The following is a 16,693-nucleotide window of genomic DNA, read 5'->3' as shown; positions in this document are numbered from 1 at the left end:
CGAGAGCCCCACTGTAATTTCGGGGAAGAGTGGAATCACTAAAGCAAGACCAATGACATGGCACCATAAGGACTCATACATTAACTTTTGAAGACTAGCACATGTTTACAAACTTTTACACTTCTGTATTGGAAGCCGCCCCAGAAATGTGTGCTGAAGTGCAGGATAGGTAAAGGTAAAGGGACCCCTAACCATTAGGTCCAGTCGTGGCAGACTCGGGGGTTGCGGCGCTCATCTCGCTTTATTGGCCAAGGGAGCTAGCATACAGCATGTATGTAAAGTAAAAGACAGCATGACTAAGCCGCTTCTGGCGAACCAGAGCAGCGCACGGAAACGCCGTTTACCTTCCCGCTGGAGCGGTACCTATTTATCTACTTGCACTGGCATGCTTTCGAACTGCTAGGTTGGCAGGAGCAGGGACCGAGCAACGGGCGCTCACCCCGTCGCGAGGATTTGAACCGCCGACCTCCTGATTGGCAAGTCCTAGTGTCCCTTGTGTGCTGAAGTGCAGGATATTAAATACCCCAATCAATCAATCAATCAATCAATTGCAGCACGAGCTTCCATTTCATGCAGCTGATAAAGTAGGTTCTTCTCTACAAAAGTAATCACACTGTGGTAAATTTATGAGGCTTTCAGGTGCCACAATACCTTGCTTTTTAAAGCAAAAAGAATGAACCACCATTGGCAAGAGCTGCCAGCTCTATGAACACTTAAGCAGTATATGAAATCAATGTTAATTCAACTAAGATATACCGTACAGGTTTGGAAGCATGCCATGAGCCATCAGCAGACATTGAACATAGCAAGAATGTCCTGAGTAAGAAGGGTATTAGGACTGGGGATCTGGAGAGTGGCAAATGGGCAGGCAATGCATCTCAGTTTGGACCTGAGCCACAAGTTGGTTAAAGAGAAGAAGGTCATTAACCAGCTTTATAAGACCAGGTAGATCATTCCTGAGTTGGCTGCTCCAGTAATGTTCTCTGGCTATCTACAGTAGTAGTCAGTGCCAGATTTATGTATAAGCTAAACAAGCTATAGCTTAGGGCCCCACTCTCTTGGGGGCCCCAAAAAAATTTAAAGGGAAAAAGAAACTGGATGTACATTTCCAAAATATGTGATAAAAAACACATAAAATAAAACCTAGACACAGCAACAGTGTTTTGTGTTGTGTATGGACCTATTAGGTCCATAAATTACCATACAGTACAGGGCTCGGCAAGGTTTGACCTGCCTGGGCAAGTCAAGTCCCACGGAGATCTCTGTGGGCTGGATTGCATGCGTGCACGATTTCCAGTGTCTGGACATATGCAGACGCGATTTCCAGCACCACGGAAGAGAGTCCCCGTGCCGTGCCAGTTTAGCACAGCATGCGGGGACTCGCTGAGCAGGCGGCTGGGTTCGGGGGCAGCTTGTGGGCTGGTTAAACTGCTCCTGTGAGCTGCTTGCGGCCCATGGGCCGCAGGTTGCTGACCCCTGATATAGCACATATTCAACACAAAAAACAGTGACAATTTGTTGTTGACAAAGGACAGCTGGACATATAAAGGGCCCCATTACCTTCAGTAGCTTAGGGTCTCATCAAACCTAAATCCAGCCCTGGTGGTAGTGCTGACATAAAGCAGAAAGACGGCCAGGGGCTTACACATCTGGCCAGCTGCAATGGTGAGAAATTGTCCCATTAAAATGGCAGTGGCTCACACAGTAAGTCATCTAAGTCAGAATGGATGCGCTATATACTCTCCGTCTTCTGCTTCTAAATTGTTTTAACTGATTTTAGTCTTGTGTTTTTTATATTGTTCAAACCTGCCATAGGCAGGTACAATTTAAGTGGGGATAAGAAGTCCAAGAAATAATAATAAATAATATTAGTGTACCTCTGAAAGTTGTTATTGCTCTATGGTGTTATGTATTTTTTATTTAATGTATGTGTTCATTCTCTTTTTTTTTTTTTTAATAGATGCTTGCCAGCAGACTTTTCTCTTCATCCCTTTAAGGAAGAAGTTCTACAAAATCAACATGAGACTTGTGCAATGTGGAGAATTAAGAAACCTTTTATTCCACCGGCAGACTGAACTGGTACACTCCTACAAAGACTCTCTACCCAAAAGCTTTGTGGAACTGAAAAATCAGACTTAGCCTAAAGTTTCACATCCCATGTCTCAGGGGAAGAAAAACCCCTAGCAGCTCTTTTTTTTCTAATTTCAGTGGATATGGCTGTAAATAAAATCAGTGTAAGCAGTATTGACATTGTTCTGCATTGTGAATATGGGAACTGACTGACAATAACAATCAAGAATGATTAACTCCAGTTCCTAATAGCTTCCTAGCAGCTGTTGCCAGGAATCAATGCATCACTTTAGTATTGGGCAAGTTATATTTATTTTTTTTCTAGGAGAGAGAGAAAAAATCCATTTAAATTGCCATATTTGCCATGCTGTGCTGACTGTGAAGTGATATGTTAGAAATGGGATTGGAGAAAAGGCTGGAATTATATTTCATTAATTAAACCAGATTGAATGAATCAACAAAGAAAAGGGAAATAGGTCACATTAGTGGCACTGAGCTAAAAGGAGCTGCTGTGTTAGAAGTGTGGATAACAGTCACAGAGGGATATCTCATAAAAGGAATCCCCTGTCATAGAATTCAGGCCTCACCCTACTACCGGTATTTTACTACACACACTTTTTACAGGAAAGCAAATATACCTATTTAAAATATTTTTACCTCGCTCTCCAGTTGAGAAGGGCACCCAAAGTGGCTTATGATCTAAAATACATGACACAAAAGGAAAAAGGGATTCAGAGGGAGAAAAGCAAACACTAGATCACTAGATGTTAGTAACAGGGACCTTATAAGGGCCAAGTGGAAAGTATTCAAAGAGAGGAGGAACCAAAAGTTGCTGGTCTCTCAGCTGAGCCAAGGGGCTTGATTCAGATCACCGTTTTTGCTGATGTATGTTCCACCAGAATAAGCTAAACAGAGTTAAGATCCAGCAAAAGCCCCCCTGTTTCCCGAGTCCATTTTTCTGGGTGCACACCGGTGTAATATCTACCCTTCTTGTCTCAGCCAGCTGAGTCCCAGTTCTACACAAGGGTGTTACATTGGTGTATATCTCTGGCAGAGCTGGGATGTGGGGCTTACACAGGCATAGCATGACTGTACCAGGAAGCAGCTGGCTGAGCCAGAGATCCACCGGATCCTAACTCCCTCCTTCTGGCGGATGCAGGGTTTCAATTGTCCCCTGACAGTGTAATTCTAGACCTATCTTCTCAGGAGACGTTAAGTCCTGTTGAATTCAATGGCATATCATCCCAGTTAATAGGATTGCAGTCTAAATTTATTAAAAGTTTTGCATGTCTTTGTTTCTCTTCTAACTTCCTGTGCACGATGTGCAGTAAAAGCAGAGTTGTGTAAAAACGCTTTCATAAAGGAGCTATTTTAAAAAACGAGTCCTGATGATGACAGCATATGGCAGAATTGTTTCAGGGCTCTTGCTAATCTAGGGCAATATTTTATGAAGGTACACTTACCGGGGTGTTTACCAGCTCTAGTGCAAATCAGTATTAAGTTTTTCCAAAGCAGCAAATCATTTGGGGTATATGAGGTATTGTATTTGAGGGAGCGTTTTTATTTAATCCATTTTGAAATAATTAAGTCAGAAAGCATCGTTGCTGCAGTCTAGCAAAGGAGATCTGTACGTGGAACAAGAAACAGGCTTCTGCTTGGGCAGGTGATGAGGCTGCAGTGTGCACATCTGCATAACTTATCTGGGCCCAATTAAACTGCCAGGAAGAGTTTGCTGTTTGCAGCAACAACTGCTGCACACAACTAAAACAGGATCGAGGCCAATATATTTTAGGTTATGGGGCGGGGGGAGTAGCAGAAAAACAAACATCTGAATAATCTGAACTGCAATGTGAAGGAGATCTTCTTCATGTTGTGTTTCAAATTATTCAGGTGTTTTTCTCTCTGCTCCTCCTCCTTTTATAAGCCAGTACAATGCAATTTATATATTTTTAAAAAAACACACCAAAATATCAGAAGGGCATTACTTTCCAATGTGAATAATGTTGCAGGCAGCTATGGTGACAAAGCCCCAGGAAATGTAAAACAAATATCATTTTAGTTGTGAATAATTTTAAGAGGACAATAGCAATGCAATTCTGTATTTCGGAGAGGAATCTATATTTTCTTTTTGACCCTAACTCCATATATAACACTTTTGTATAGAAAGCTTCTAAAATCCTTAATATAAAAACTCTTCTTTCAAGCAGCCCTCCAGGCTTTAACCAGTTGATTTAAATGGACTTGTGTTCTGCATGTCCTTCCTATATACGTTCTTTTCGCCAATTTATTCCATTTGCCCTTCAGCACTCTGATAGCTCTCACAATAATCTGCCTGTTACATGAGCACATTAAATTGAATTCAAAGTTCCAACAGAAGAACTGGAATGGGGAACAAGAAATGGAGAGCTTAGAATTGCAGCTTCGGACGGAGGCCATGCCACTGCTGAATACAGCAGCCTCGCATTTCAGTAACTCCTCTCTTCAGTAGCATAAACTCCTAGTGATATAATAAAATGATTGATGTTACTTCGCTGCACTGGAGTATCCCACTCCTTGAAAGAGAAGACAATGAAGTGGACCCATAGGTTGAAAATCTTGGTTATTGGCATCACGCTACACATTCCATATCGCTTAAAAGTTACAGAGCAGGGGGAAAAGGAGCAGAAAGACATGTCCAAGCCCCCATAGCTCAGTTGGTTAGAGCATGGTGCTGATAATGCCAAGGCTGCAGGTTCGATACCTGTATGGTACAGCTGCATGGCAGGACGTTGAACTAAATGATCCCAGGTCCCTTACAATTCAACAATTCTATGATTCTGTCAGGGGCAGTCTGTCATGAGCCATGCAGGTTTCAGCCTCAAACCTCTTTGGGTCACCCTTCAGGTGGTCCTGATAAGGAAGTCAGATTAGCCTCAACCAGGGCCAGGGCCTTTTCAACACTGGCTCCGGCTGGTGGAATGCTCTGTCCCATGAGACCAGGGCCCTGTGGGATCTGATTTCTTTCTGCAGGGACTGTAAGACAGAGTTGTTCCACCTGGCCTTTGGCTTTGAACCAGCCTGATCCCCTCCCCCTCTTTCATTTTCCTTCTTTTGATGGAACCCCTATTTGGGGACTTGCCTGATTTTCTGGCCCACGTAGGACCAGTCTCGATAGTTGGCCTTGGTGAACATTTGACATTTTCTCCCCCCAAACAGTTTTTGATCTGGGCTTCCACTGAAATGAGGCTGCATTTTAAGTAGTATTTTAATCTTGTTTTTAAATTGTATTTTAATCAATTGTTTTTATACCTGATGTTAGCCGCCCTGAGCCCGGTCTTGGCCGGGGTATGTAAATATATATATGTGTGTGTGTGTGCTCATTAAGTGAATCCCACCCCATGTTAACAGATGGTGGTGTTTCTTGGGGCAGAATTTAGCTTTCTCAGCCACAGAAATAAATCATCACCATCATCATCACCACTGCCTGGTGCGTTCCAGCCCCTGCCTATTTATAAACTTTATTCCTGTCCCAGTGAATTTATATTACCTTGACTACTATCTTGTCGCTTGCCTCCTTAAACTACAGCAGTCGGTCACATGAAGCAACCTGCATTATTTATTATTTGCCTTCCACATTTATCTCCAAATTTGCCCAGGGCAAGCAACTGTGAGATGCTTTGGTGGGTGGGGAAAGAACTTCTAATCAAGACTGCAGGTGGTATAAATTGGCCCTTCTTGGTACAGTCACAATTTAATCAGAATCACAACATTTTTTAACTAAGCAAAGCAATATGAGAGATTTGCTGCAAAGCTGATTCCTCATGCTTGTGCAGAAACGGATTGGTGTTTTTTTGGGGTTTTTAAATTTCCAGGCGCCTCACTTAGCCTGGAGGAAACTCTTGACAGGCACCACCAAATGCAACATATTGCAGTATCAGGGCCCAAAGGCTCTCATGTGTAAATGCGCACAAACGATCCCGTGGGCTTTCCTAAACATTCTGGAGTGATTCTTTGGTCTATCTGCCACTGAGGAAAATATCAGAAGCACAGTGACTAAAAGAAGAGGAAAATAAAATGTGTGTGTTTTCTGACAGTGCTTTATATTACAGAATGCTGAAGAATGTATTTAGAATTAGCAGGCACTTCCCAGAAATTCGAAGAAACACAAAAAAATATTGTGATTCTTATATTGCTGTGGAGCAATATGGATAGTATAATTTGGAGTGTCAGGGCTGTGCAAACACACCCACCCCTACCAACATTACCCAGTGTAGGATAAAGTGTCCTACAAAACTGTGGGAGCAGGTGACACTGTGGCACTGTGGTCTAAACCACTGAGCCTCTTAGGCTTGCTGATCAGAAGCTTGGTGGTTCAAATCCCCATGACGGGGTGAGCTCCCATTGCTCTGTCCCAGCTTCTGCCAACCTAGCAGTTCCAAAACACACCAGTGCAAATAGATAAATAGGTACCGCTGCGACGGGAAGGTAAACAGCATTTCCATGTGCTCTGGTTTCCATCACAGTGTCCTGTTGTGCCAGAAGTGGTTTAGTCATGCTGGCCACATGACCCGGAAATATGTCTGTGGACAAACGCCGGCTCCCTCGGCCTGAAAGCAAGATGTGCACTGCAACCCCATACAGTGGTGCCTCGCAAGACGAAATTAATTCGTTCCGCAAGTCTCTTCGTCTTGCGAGTTTTTCGTCTTGCGATGCACGGTTTTCCATAGGAATGCATTGAAAATCAATTAATGCGTTCCTATGGAAAAAGCCTTCCCCCGACCTCTTCTGGCGGGCGGCATTTTAAAATCGCCCGGGACAGCGGAGGACTTCTCCGCTGTCCGGGGCGATTTAAAAGCCCCTGGGAAGGCAGGCAGGGGGGACAAAGGCTTTCCCGCCCGGCCGCCCGGCTTCGGGACATCGTTCCGATGCCGGGCGGCTGGGGGAGGCTTTCCTGCCCCACCGCCCGGCATCGGGACGATGCCCCGATGCCGGGCGGCTGGGGGAGGCGTTCCTGCCCCACCGCCCGGCATCGGGACGATGCCCCGATGCCGGGCGGCTGGGGGAGGCTTTCCTGCCCCACCGCCCGGCATCGGGACGATGCCCCGAAGCCGGGCGGGGGGGGGAGGCTTTCCTGCCCCACCGCCCGGCATCGGGACGATGCCCCGATGCCGGGCGGCTGGGGGAGGCGTTCCTGCCCCACCGCCCGGCATCGGGACGATGCCCCGAAGCCGGGCGGGGGGGGGGAGGCTTTCCCGCCCGGCCGCCCGGCTTCGGGACATCGTTCCGATGCCGGGCGGCTGGGGGAGGCGTTCCTGCCCCACCGCCCGGCATCGGGACGATGCCCCGATGCCGGGCGGCTGGGGGAGGCTTTCCTGCCCCACCGCCCGGCATCGGGACGATGCCCCGAAGCCGGGCGGCTGGGGGAGGCGTTCCTGCCCCACCGCCCGGCATCGGGATGATGCCCCGAAGCCGGGCGGGGGGGAGGCTTCAAAAGCCGTCCGGGGGCTTTTAAATCGCCCCGGACAGTCCCGGGGCGATTTAAAAGCCCCCGGTTAGGCAGGCAGGGGGGGCAAAAGTCTTTGCCCCCCCTGCCTGCCTTCAAAAGCCGTCCGGGATAGCGGGAAGCGCTTCCCTGCTATCCCGGACCGCTTTTAAAATGCTGGCGGTGGGGAGCAAAGCCTTTCGCCCCCGCCGGCCTTCCTGGACCTCTTCTGAAGTCCGGAGGGGGGGGAAGGCTTTGCTCCCCACCGCCAGCATTTAAAAAAAGGTCCCCGAGATTTCCCTATGGGCTTTCGTCTTGCGATGCAAGCCCATAGGGAAAATCGTCTAGCGAAGCGTCGCAAAAACCGAAAAACCCTTTCGTCTTGCGGGTTTTTCGTCTTGCGAGGCGTTCGTCTAGCGGGGCACCACTGTAGTCACCGTTGACTGGACTTAACCATCCAGGGGTCCTTTACCTTTACCTACCTCCACTGCTCCTGAGGTAGCAGGCTAGCTTAGAGGGGCCAGGACAGACCACGTAACCAATGCAGCTCCACCTTCCAAAAGAAAGGGGTTTGCGGGGGGGGGGCACATAAGAGCAACCAAGGGTTTGCTGCTGCTGACTCCCTCACATCTGCCACCTGAGGACAACTCCTCAATTTGCCTATTGGTAGGGGCTTAACAGATTTTGCATCTCTCTACCACAGTTTTACTTGGTATGCTCTGTAACTGTAGCTACCTTGAACAAAGAGCCTAACTATTATTAATGATACACAGGATAAAAGAGATGTGCAAAGATAAACAACAAGACTTTCCATGTGGAAAATAAGAATTTTTAAAATAAAAAATGGCACAATATACACAAAGGGACAGTGACAATTTTTCATCAGATCTCTCAAAACTACGGCCATTTTAGTTCATAGAGAATTATCCTCCTGCTTTTGCTGGTTCAGATTCATCTTCTACCATAAGTTTAAATGTACAGTATTATCCACATTTGTTAATTGGGCTTTTCAATTAATGATTTATTTTTTTGGGGGGGGGGACACATTATTTATAAAGGATAGACAGGTGCTTTACCAGAGCCCAGTGATATGTAGAGCTGCTTACTGAGGTTTATGAACTAATGTTACAATTCCTCAAGAAGAACAATCAAATGGTTATGGCAGTTCACACAACATTTCAGAAAGTTCTGGATCTTTGCATTGTATTGAATGACCATTTTGATTCTTTCAGATATATGTACAGTGGTACCTCGGGTTACATACGCTTCAGGTTACACACTCCGCTAACCCAGAAAGTGTGCTTCAGGTTACGAACTTTGCTTCAGGATAAGAACAGAAATCGCGCAGTGGCGGCAGCAGGAGGTCCCATTAGCTAAAGTGGTGCTTCAGGTTACGAACAGTTTCAGGTTAAGAATGGACCTCCAGAACAAATTAAGTACTTAACCTGAGGTACTACTGTAAATGGAAGCTTGACACATCAACAGCCATGACAGCTAAATGAAGGTTCTGGTAAAAGACAGTATAGTTTCGATTTTCCAAGTTTGAGAAGCGATCCTTTGGGGGGTGGGGGGTGTGAGGAGACAGTATTACAGTACACAGTGTAAAATTGTATTGCAGCTTTCTCCTTAGGCATGCTGGCCCAAAAGACTGACAGAAACCTGATCCCAATGAAGGAAAATACTGCATTCACAGTAGTTCTTACGAAATACATTCTAATCTAAACAGTACATGAGTGACATTTAAGAGTTTTCTTTCATTTGGGCCTGAGCAGGGAGGTCACCTGACTTGAAAGGAATTCCTATATTTGACCCATGGGTTGTATTCTCTAAAATCCAGGGCCCATTCCTTGCTAAATCTGATAAGTGTCCGCCTGCTTCTTAAAATCCTGTCCCTGCCCCATCACGACACCTTTAACTGCAAAGCCTTCCATTCTGTTTATCGCTGATAACAGCCGATGTTGTCATGTGGAGCAAAGTACACAGCGCTCAAATTGAAGTTACAGGGCCACTGATATAAGCAAGTACACTGACATCAGCCTCTTAAACAAGATGGAACAGAAAAACGATACATCGTTTGCGGTTATTTTTAGAAAGCAGAATGGTAAGAGAAATTAGCTCAAACTTAAACATTGTGTTCTTTATGTTAAAACGCTTCATCTTACTTGAAATGCAATCACTACCCCCCCTCCACCCAGTTCTCTTAACGCTTATTGCTTCTGCTTGTTTTTTCTTCAATAAGCTTATTGCTTATGGCTGCTCTTTCTTCTCCATTTTTTTACTTATCTCTTGAATCTAGAAAGCAAAAAAAAAAAAGAGCTCAGGGATCTATATTTCCACCTCGCTACAATCCTCAAGTGATTTTGTTCTGGGTATAGTTTCGGTTTGTCAACAAATTCACAATGCAAAATGCACAATGCAATACTTCTGTTTACTCAGAAGTAAGTCCTACTGCTTTCTGTGGAGGCTTATGGTGAGTATTTCAGATTGCAGCCTTGGGCTATAGAGAACTGATATGAGGGGTGTGTGTGTGTGTGTGTGTGTGTGTTTGTGTGTGTGTGTGTGTGTGTGTGTGTGTAAAGACTTGCATAGCATACATCAGAAAAGCATGCAAAATGTATTAGACATATACTAATATGATTATTGTAATAATATAAATGGCAACATCAATATTTCAAAATGTATGTTCGGTCATCATAATCCAAAATTTATTTTTTTATATATTCATCACATTCCCTATCTTTATGTCACTTTCTCTTAACTCTCTAGTAGGATAGTCTATTCAGCAATATCAGAATTACTCCTTCAGGATAACATTTTAAATATATAAAGGTGCGCTCATACACACATACACACACACACACACACACACTCATTTCTAATCAATATTGAATCAGTTCCCAAGGTTTAATAATTTCCTGCAGATTCAAAGGACATCCTGAATCATTCTTCCACCTTCACAAGAAATATTGGTTCATTTACTCTTGGGCCTTAAATTGACCAGGTTTCCCCACAAGACCTGGGGCTCATTCAAACTTCCTTTTATGCTGCATTTCTGTGCACAGGTCTGAGATTTAAAGCTCTGTGTCTGAGTGGTGGTTTTTTGTTTTTGTTACAACATATTTTTTTGGCTCTGATTCAGCAGTAAAATGCAAGTTTTCCCATGGAAAGCACTGGGACAAAAAACAAAATGAAACACCCTCAGACAAGGAGTGTGGGTCTGTGCCTGGAACGTGAAGCACAAAATGAAGTCTGGATGAGTCCTTAAACTCAGTGATGTCTTCTGGGACAACAGTCTTACAAGAGAATGCAAATGGCCATATCCCTGTTTGAGACTTCCTCAGTTTCTGAGTGGATAATGCTTCAGCAAATAGCTATATTTTGAGCTACCAAGGTTACAATGCTTTGCACATCTACCTTGGAGTAAGTCCTGCTTAACACAATGGGACTTACTTTCAAACAAACTTGCACAAGATTGCTGGAAGGGTAGAAGCAATATCCTCACTCTGTGTCTGTGGCCCAACAGACAAGTCAATCCCTCAAGTCCCACCCAGGAGCAGAATAGTTTCCCTGTGAGACAGTGATTCCTGAGAGCAGGAAGTCTGAACATCTTTGCAATAAAAAATTAGAATAAATTAAGCACAGTTTTGTCTGGTATGCAAAGTTGACAGTGTGCAGAATTCCCTGTAAATTTAATGACTAATAAATGGCCTCATAGAGAGAGAGAAAGGGTGGAGATGGAACATCCTGAAATACTCTCCATGTAGATGGTGGATTCTTGATTCATTACACCAACTCAGAGGAAACAACCGTCTTACAATCCTTTGGATTGGTCCCAAAGCATAACCATTACATGCCACAACACCGTTCTGCCACATGCATTTACTTATTTATTTAAAACATTTCTTAGCTTGCATTCCAAAACAATGACTAAGTCCCATTGAATTTGTATATCCTTATGATCACATAGTTAGTTGCTTTTCCCACAATGGCTCAAAGCGATGTAGGCATATACACGCACAAACACAACTGGTCAAAAGGGTAGGTCTGTCTCCTGTTTCTCAAACATGAAACTGGCTGCAATGCAGGTTATTAAGGCATTTTCCATAGAGGAACCCAACCTCTGGAATTCCCACCTTATGTGTAAGGATGAGCAACCCTCCCCCGGGCTGCAGGCCTAGTCACGCCTTCAGAGCCTCCCCTGACACTCCCCCAATCCATTCCTGTCCTTCAGGCCACCTCTCTCCCTCCTCGTTATTTGGGAACCCCGATAAATAAGGATGGGTTCTTTTGTTCTCCACTGTGATGTGCTGGGTGAGGAGGCTTAATCCTCACTGCCCGGGGTTCTGTATTGAAGATCAAAACCCTCCTCCTCATCTGATCAGCATTATTGTCAAGAGACCTCAGCCCAGAGCTGGATTCAAACCAGTGACCTCTAAAGCACATTGCCTGCAGGGAAGTCTGGATGAGCCCCTAAACTCAGGGATAACAGCCTTGCAAATGAATGCAAATTGCCATATCCCTGTTTGAGACTTCTGTTAAGTTGTGGGTGAACATATCAGATGACACAGTGATTCTTCAAACAGCTCTTGTTTATTCACAGACTCAGAACAGAACTGAACTGAAGGGTTCAGCCAGCCTGCTTATATAGAGCTCCACTACAACGCAACAGTAACCACTTTCTGTAACTATCCAATCACTGAACATCACTTTCAATTCCTTATTTGCATATGTGGACCTGAGTGAAACCTATCTACAGTATCCCCCTGCTGGCCCAGGGTGAGAACTTCAGTACATAACACCTTCCTCAGTTTTTGAGTGGATAAAGGTTAGCCTATGCATAAAATCTCATTTCCCCCCCTTCCAGTTTTTATAATGGTGAAACTACAGGATCGGCAGAACAATGAGAGGGACATCTTTTGCTAGATTAAACCACTGCAGATTGTGGGTAGGGAATCAAATATTTGAATGCTCCTCCATGTAAAAAATAACAAAGTGAGCAAAAAAAAAAGAGAAACCGCGTACGCACACACAAAGCTAGCACGTTAAGGAAAATGTTCCTTCATTCTTCCTAAAAAGATTGGTTTCATTAACATGAAGAATCATTGCAAAATGTGATCTTCAACTGTCAGTGGTATAGTCCTACAAGTGGGCTGCTGATGTGGTGTAGTGGTTAAGAGCGGTAGTCTCGTAATCTGGGGAACCGAGTTCGCGTCTCCGCTCCTCCACATGCAGCTGCTGGGTGACCTTGGGCCAGTCACACTTCTTTGAAGTCCCTCAGCCCCACTCACCTCACAGAGTGTTTGTTGTGGGGGAGGAAGGGAAAGGAGATTGTTAGCCGCTTGGAGACTCCTGAGGGGAGTGAAAGGCGGGATATCAAATCCAAACTCTTCTTCTGATCAGCTCTTTCCTCTACAGTACTGAGATTCTGGCCTCCATACTTAACTTCCATAGTAAGAAATACAATTTATTTCAGAGAGGGAGCAGGGTGGGGCTACTAACATCTGTTTCTGTACATTTGCAGGGGTTGCAAGTACTGCCTCAGCAAACCGGGGAGGAAATTTGAAATTAGCAACATTTCCCCACCTTCAAAGATTGTTTTGTCTTTCTGTATGACGGCATACATTCCTGTTGCTTCTCAAAATAAAGCTAATAAGAAATGAAGATCTCTCTCAGAGGATTAATATATATATATATATATATATATGCAGGTTTTGGTGTCCTCGGGTGTCTTCCCATGTAAAAGTTGGGGTGTCTAGGCGACGTTTCGACGAGGTCTCACTCGTCATCTTCAGGCTGGTGCTTTCGGCTTCTTGTTACTGGAACAGAGCAGGATCTCAGTGTTTGAGTTCCTATAAATACTGTTGAGGGGGTGTGGTGTATAGCCTCCAATGTTCTGGGCAGAGAGGAAGTTCCCAGGCTAGTGTGCCTTTTCTTCTTTTGTTCCTTAATTACTTGAGGGATATCTTGAGTGATTTCTTGAGTGATATCCTGAGTACCACTTAGGTGGGTCATTAGGTGTGGATTAGTTGCTAAAGTCTCTCCACAGATAAATTACAGACACCATCCAGTAGCCAAACCATGGTGGCACCTCCGGATGCTGCACCCCCCTGCAATCCCTACACAGATCTGGCTGACACAGGCCACAAAACCACAGCTCGCCCCTATACACGAAGCCAAGCCAGAGCACAACTAAGTGCAGTACAGCCATCTTCTCAGAAAAACTCTTCACAAAGTTCAAGAGGTCAAGACACAAAGACTTTAGCAACTAATCCACACCTAATGACCCACCTAAGTGGTACTCAGGATATCACTCAAGAAATCACTCAAGATATCCCTCAAGTAATTAAGGAACAAAAGAAGAAAAGGCACACTAGCCTGGGAACTTCCTCTCTGCCCAGAACATTGGAGGCTATACACCACACCCCCTCAACAGTATTTATAGGAACTCAAACACTGAGATCCTGCTCTGTTCCAGTAACAAGAAGCCGAAAGCACCAGCCTGAAGATGACGAGTGAGACCTCGTCGAAACGTCGCCTAGACACCCCAACTTTTACACGGGAAGACACCCGAGGACACCAAAACCTGCATTCCTGTACCCGTGAAAATCTACGAAAGCATATATATATATATATATATATATATGCTTTCGTAGATTTACGAAATATATGCTTTCGTAGATTTATAATGTAAATCTTTTATGGAAGGGTATCTGGCCCAGCTCCCATTCCATAAATGCAGGATTGGGATGAAGAGTGGGTAAGCTGAACTACAAAAGTTTAAAATATTAAACAGCAAATTCTACTAAGGCCTGCACAGGATATGCTGGGGCTTAGAAAAACAGGCCTCAGGTGTGAGTGCCCATTGTAAAACAGGGACAGCAGAGAGGAAGGTGCTGTTGTTTTCCAGGATCTGGTTGTAAAAAAAGGCACAGTATTAAAAAGTTCCAAACAGGTGATTTAACAAGCAAAAACCCAGGCTGCCATTTAATATATTACTGTGGTCCGCTTATATGTTGGCGGTAGAGGGAAAGTCTGGAAAGCATTCCATCTGATGCCTACATCAATATGGTTAATCGGCTATTTCAAAGACACTAAAATTGCAATCCTATAAATGTATAGCTGGCACAGTTAAGACTGTTGACATCACTTTGATTTAGAGGATCTTTCCACAATCCACAGAAGACCACCTGCAATGACCTGCTCTCCAACATTCCTCAGGTGAAAATACGGACATTTCTCACTCCTCCCCCAAATGGACTCCGCTCACCACCACCCCATTTTTGTGTCCCCTTGCCCACCACGGAACATGGCTTCATATGAAAACAATTGCTTGCTCCTTTTGCCACACTGTCTTTAATGTATTTGCTCTAGAACAGGCACCCCCAAACTCGGCCCTCCAGATGTTTTGGGACTACAACTCCCATTATCCCTAGCTAACAGGACCAGTGGTCAGGGATGATGGGAATTGTAGTCCCAAAACATCTGGAGAGCCGGGTTTGGGGATGCCTGCTCTAGAACCAAGCCCCACTGATTTCATTTGGACTCGGAGCCAAACGAGGCATTTGCTACGTAGTGTATTTTTTTTTTAATGGCAGGCATGGGGCAGGTGATCTTTATCTGGATAGTAGAGAGAAGAAGAGGAAGAGGAGTTTGGATTTTATATCCCGCTTTATCACTACCCTAAGGAGTCTCAAAGTGGCTAATAATCTCCTTTCCCTTCCTCCCCCACAACAAACACACTGTGAGGTGAGTGAGGCTAGCCCAAGGTGAGTGTGACTAGCCCAAGGTCACCCAGCAGCTGCATGTGGAGGAGCGGGGAAGCGAACCCAGTTCACCAGATTACGAGTCCACCGCTCTTAACCACTACACCACACTGGCTTCTGTCTCCCCTTTCCTCCACAATACTATTGGAATGACACCCACCACACCTCATGAACACCTCATGAAGGAGCCCTTGGACAAAAAAGTCTGCACGGATTTTCACTTTGGCCCTCATCCAATGCTGCAGTTCTAACCCCACTTCCCTTGGTGTAAGCCCCACGGCAGTAACATCTGAGTAAATGTGCTTAGGACTGAAGCATGTGACAGAGGACTTCAGTGGCGGAGTGTGCTTTTTTTCCACCCACCCATCCTTTTAGCCTATTCTCAAACATTTCCCTAACAACATTCTCGATCACTTCTCCGGAGACAGTTTAGATCACATAAGAACTAGAAAGATTACTGAACTTTAAAGGAACTGGCACAAAAAAAAAGGACTCGCATAACACAAAGAAAAGCTTAATGTCATGTTGCTTTCTCAGAAGGGAAAGAGATAACAGGGCACTGAATGTTTGTTCGGATAGCTGCATTTTCATTTCCTCCTGAAATATACTTAGAAGTATTGGATTAAGGCTGTCATCTTAGGCTACTTGGAAGTTAAGTACCATTAAAACCAGCAAGACTTTCTTCTAGGTGGCTGCGTTTGCAGCTGAAGTGCTCAGCTCTCCTGTCACCATATATTCATATACTGGATGGACTCAGTGGCCCAGGTATGATATAATGACAAATCATGATTTGGTGTTACAAGAGTGAGCTGGCATTAGCCTTGGGCTTGCACACTCCCTTTCACCTTCATGCATGAAGGGAAGAGATTTAAAGCGTCCTTCCCTGGTTTAAGAACAAGCCAATGCCTTTGGTTAAATATTCTGTTAACAAAATAGTTTGCTCAGTTCAAGTGCCACTATAAACCACTTCTCTTTCTATTCCAGGAATGGAAGCTTTAACTCTTGTGTGTGAATGGGGGACAGAAGAATGAGGCTTGTGCTGGTTCATGCATCTAACAACAGACCATGGTTTGCTGTAACATCTGAACCTGGCCAGGACAGAGGGGAAGTTCTAGGCTGACCATATTATTTCTATTTTTTATTTAAACAATTTATTGAGCAGCAGAAGGAAGGGGAGAAAAAGCATCACAGGTTTTTTTGGTTTTAGAAAGCTTACAGTTCAATCCTACGGATGTTTACTCAGAAGCAACACTGCGTTTCAATGTGGCTAGTAAGTGTATTTCAGATTTCAGCTCCAGGAGTAAAATCAAATAAAATATCTCTATTGGCATCATAATATAAAACCACTGGGATAATTAAAAGGACAAGGTTGAAGCTGTCATGGGTTATAGGATCACCC

At 44.6% G+C, this 16,693-nt stretch overlaps 1 protein-coding gene across 7 annotated transcripts in view; it reads right to left on the bottom strand.

The window, feature by feature from the left end:
* Window positions 1-16,693, bottom strand: part of NRG1 (neuregulin 1) — a 528,537-nt gene that overhangs the window by 326,325 nt on the left and 185,519 nt on the right. For 2 of the 7 annotated variants that reach the window (XM_081894106.1, XM_081894108.1), the window contains one exon: window positions 2,728-2,769. The exons of 2 other annotated variants lie outside the window; for them this stretch is intronic. In XM_081894106.1, the coding sequence (XP_081750232.1) occupies window positions 2,728-2,769 (42 nt within the window). Of the gene's footprint in view, window positions 1-2,727; window positions 2,770-8,607; window positions 8,657-16,693 lie in introns of those variants that run through there. 3 more of the 7 variants (XM_081894107.1, XM_081894110.1, XM_081894109.1) reach the window with 3 other exon arrangements.

Source organism: Podarcis melisellensis (genome assembly GCF_964234715.1).
Source record: "Podarcis melisellensis genome assembly, chromosome: 17".
In the NCBI taxonomy this organism is placed as follows: domain Eukaryota; kingdom Metazoa; phylum Chordata; class Lepidosauria; order Squamata; family Lacertidae; genus Podarcis; species Podarcis melisellensis.
Note: the sequence above shows the minus strand (reverse complement) of the source record. Positions and strands in the feature narration are given on the sequence as shown.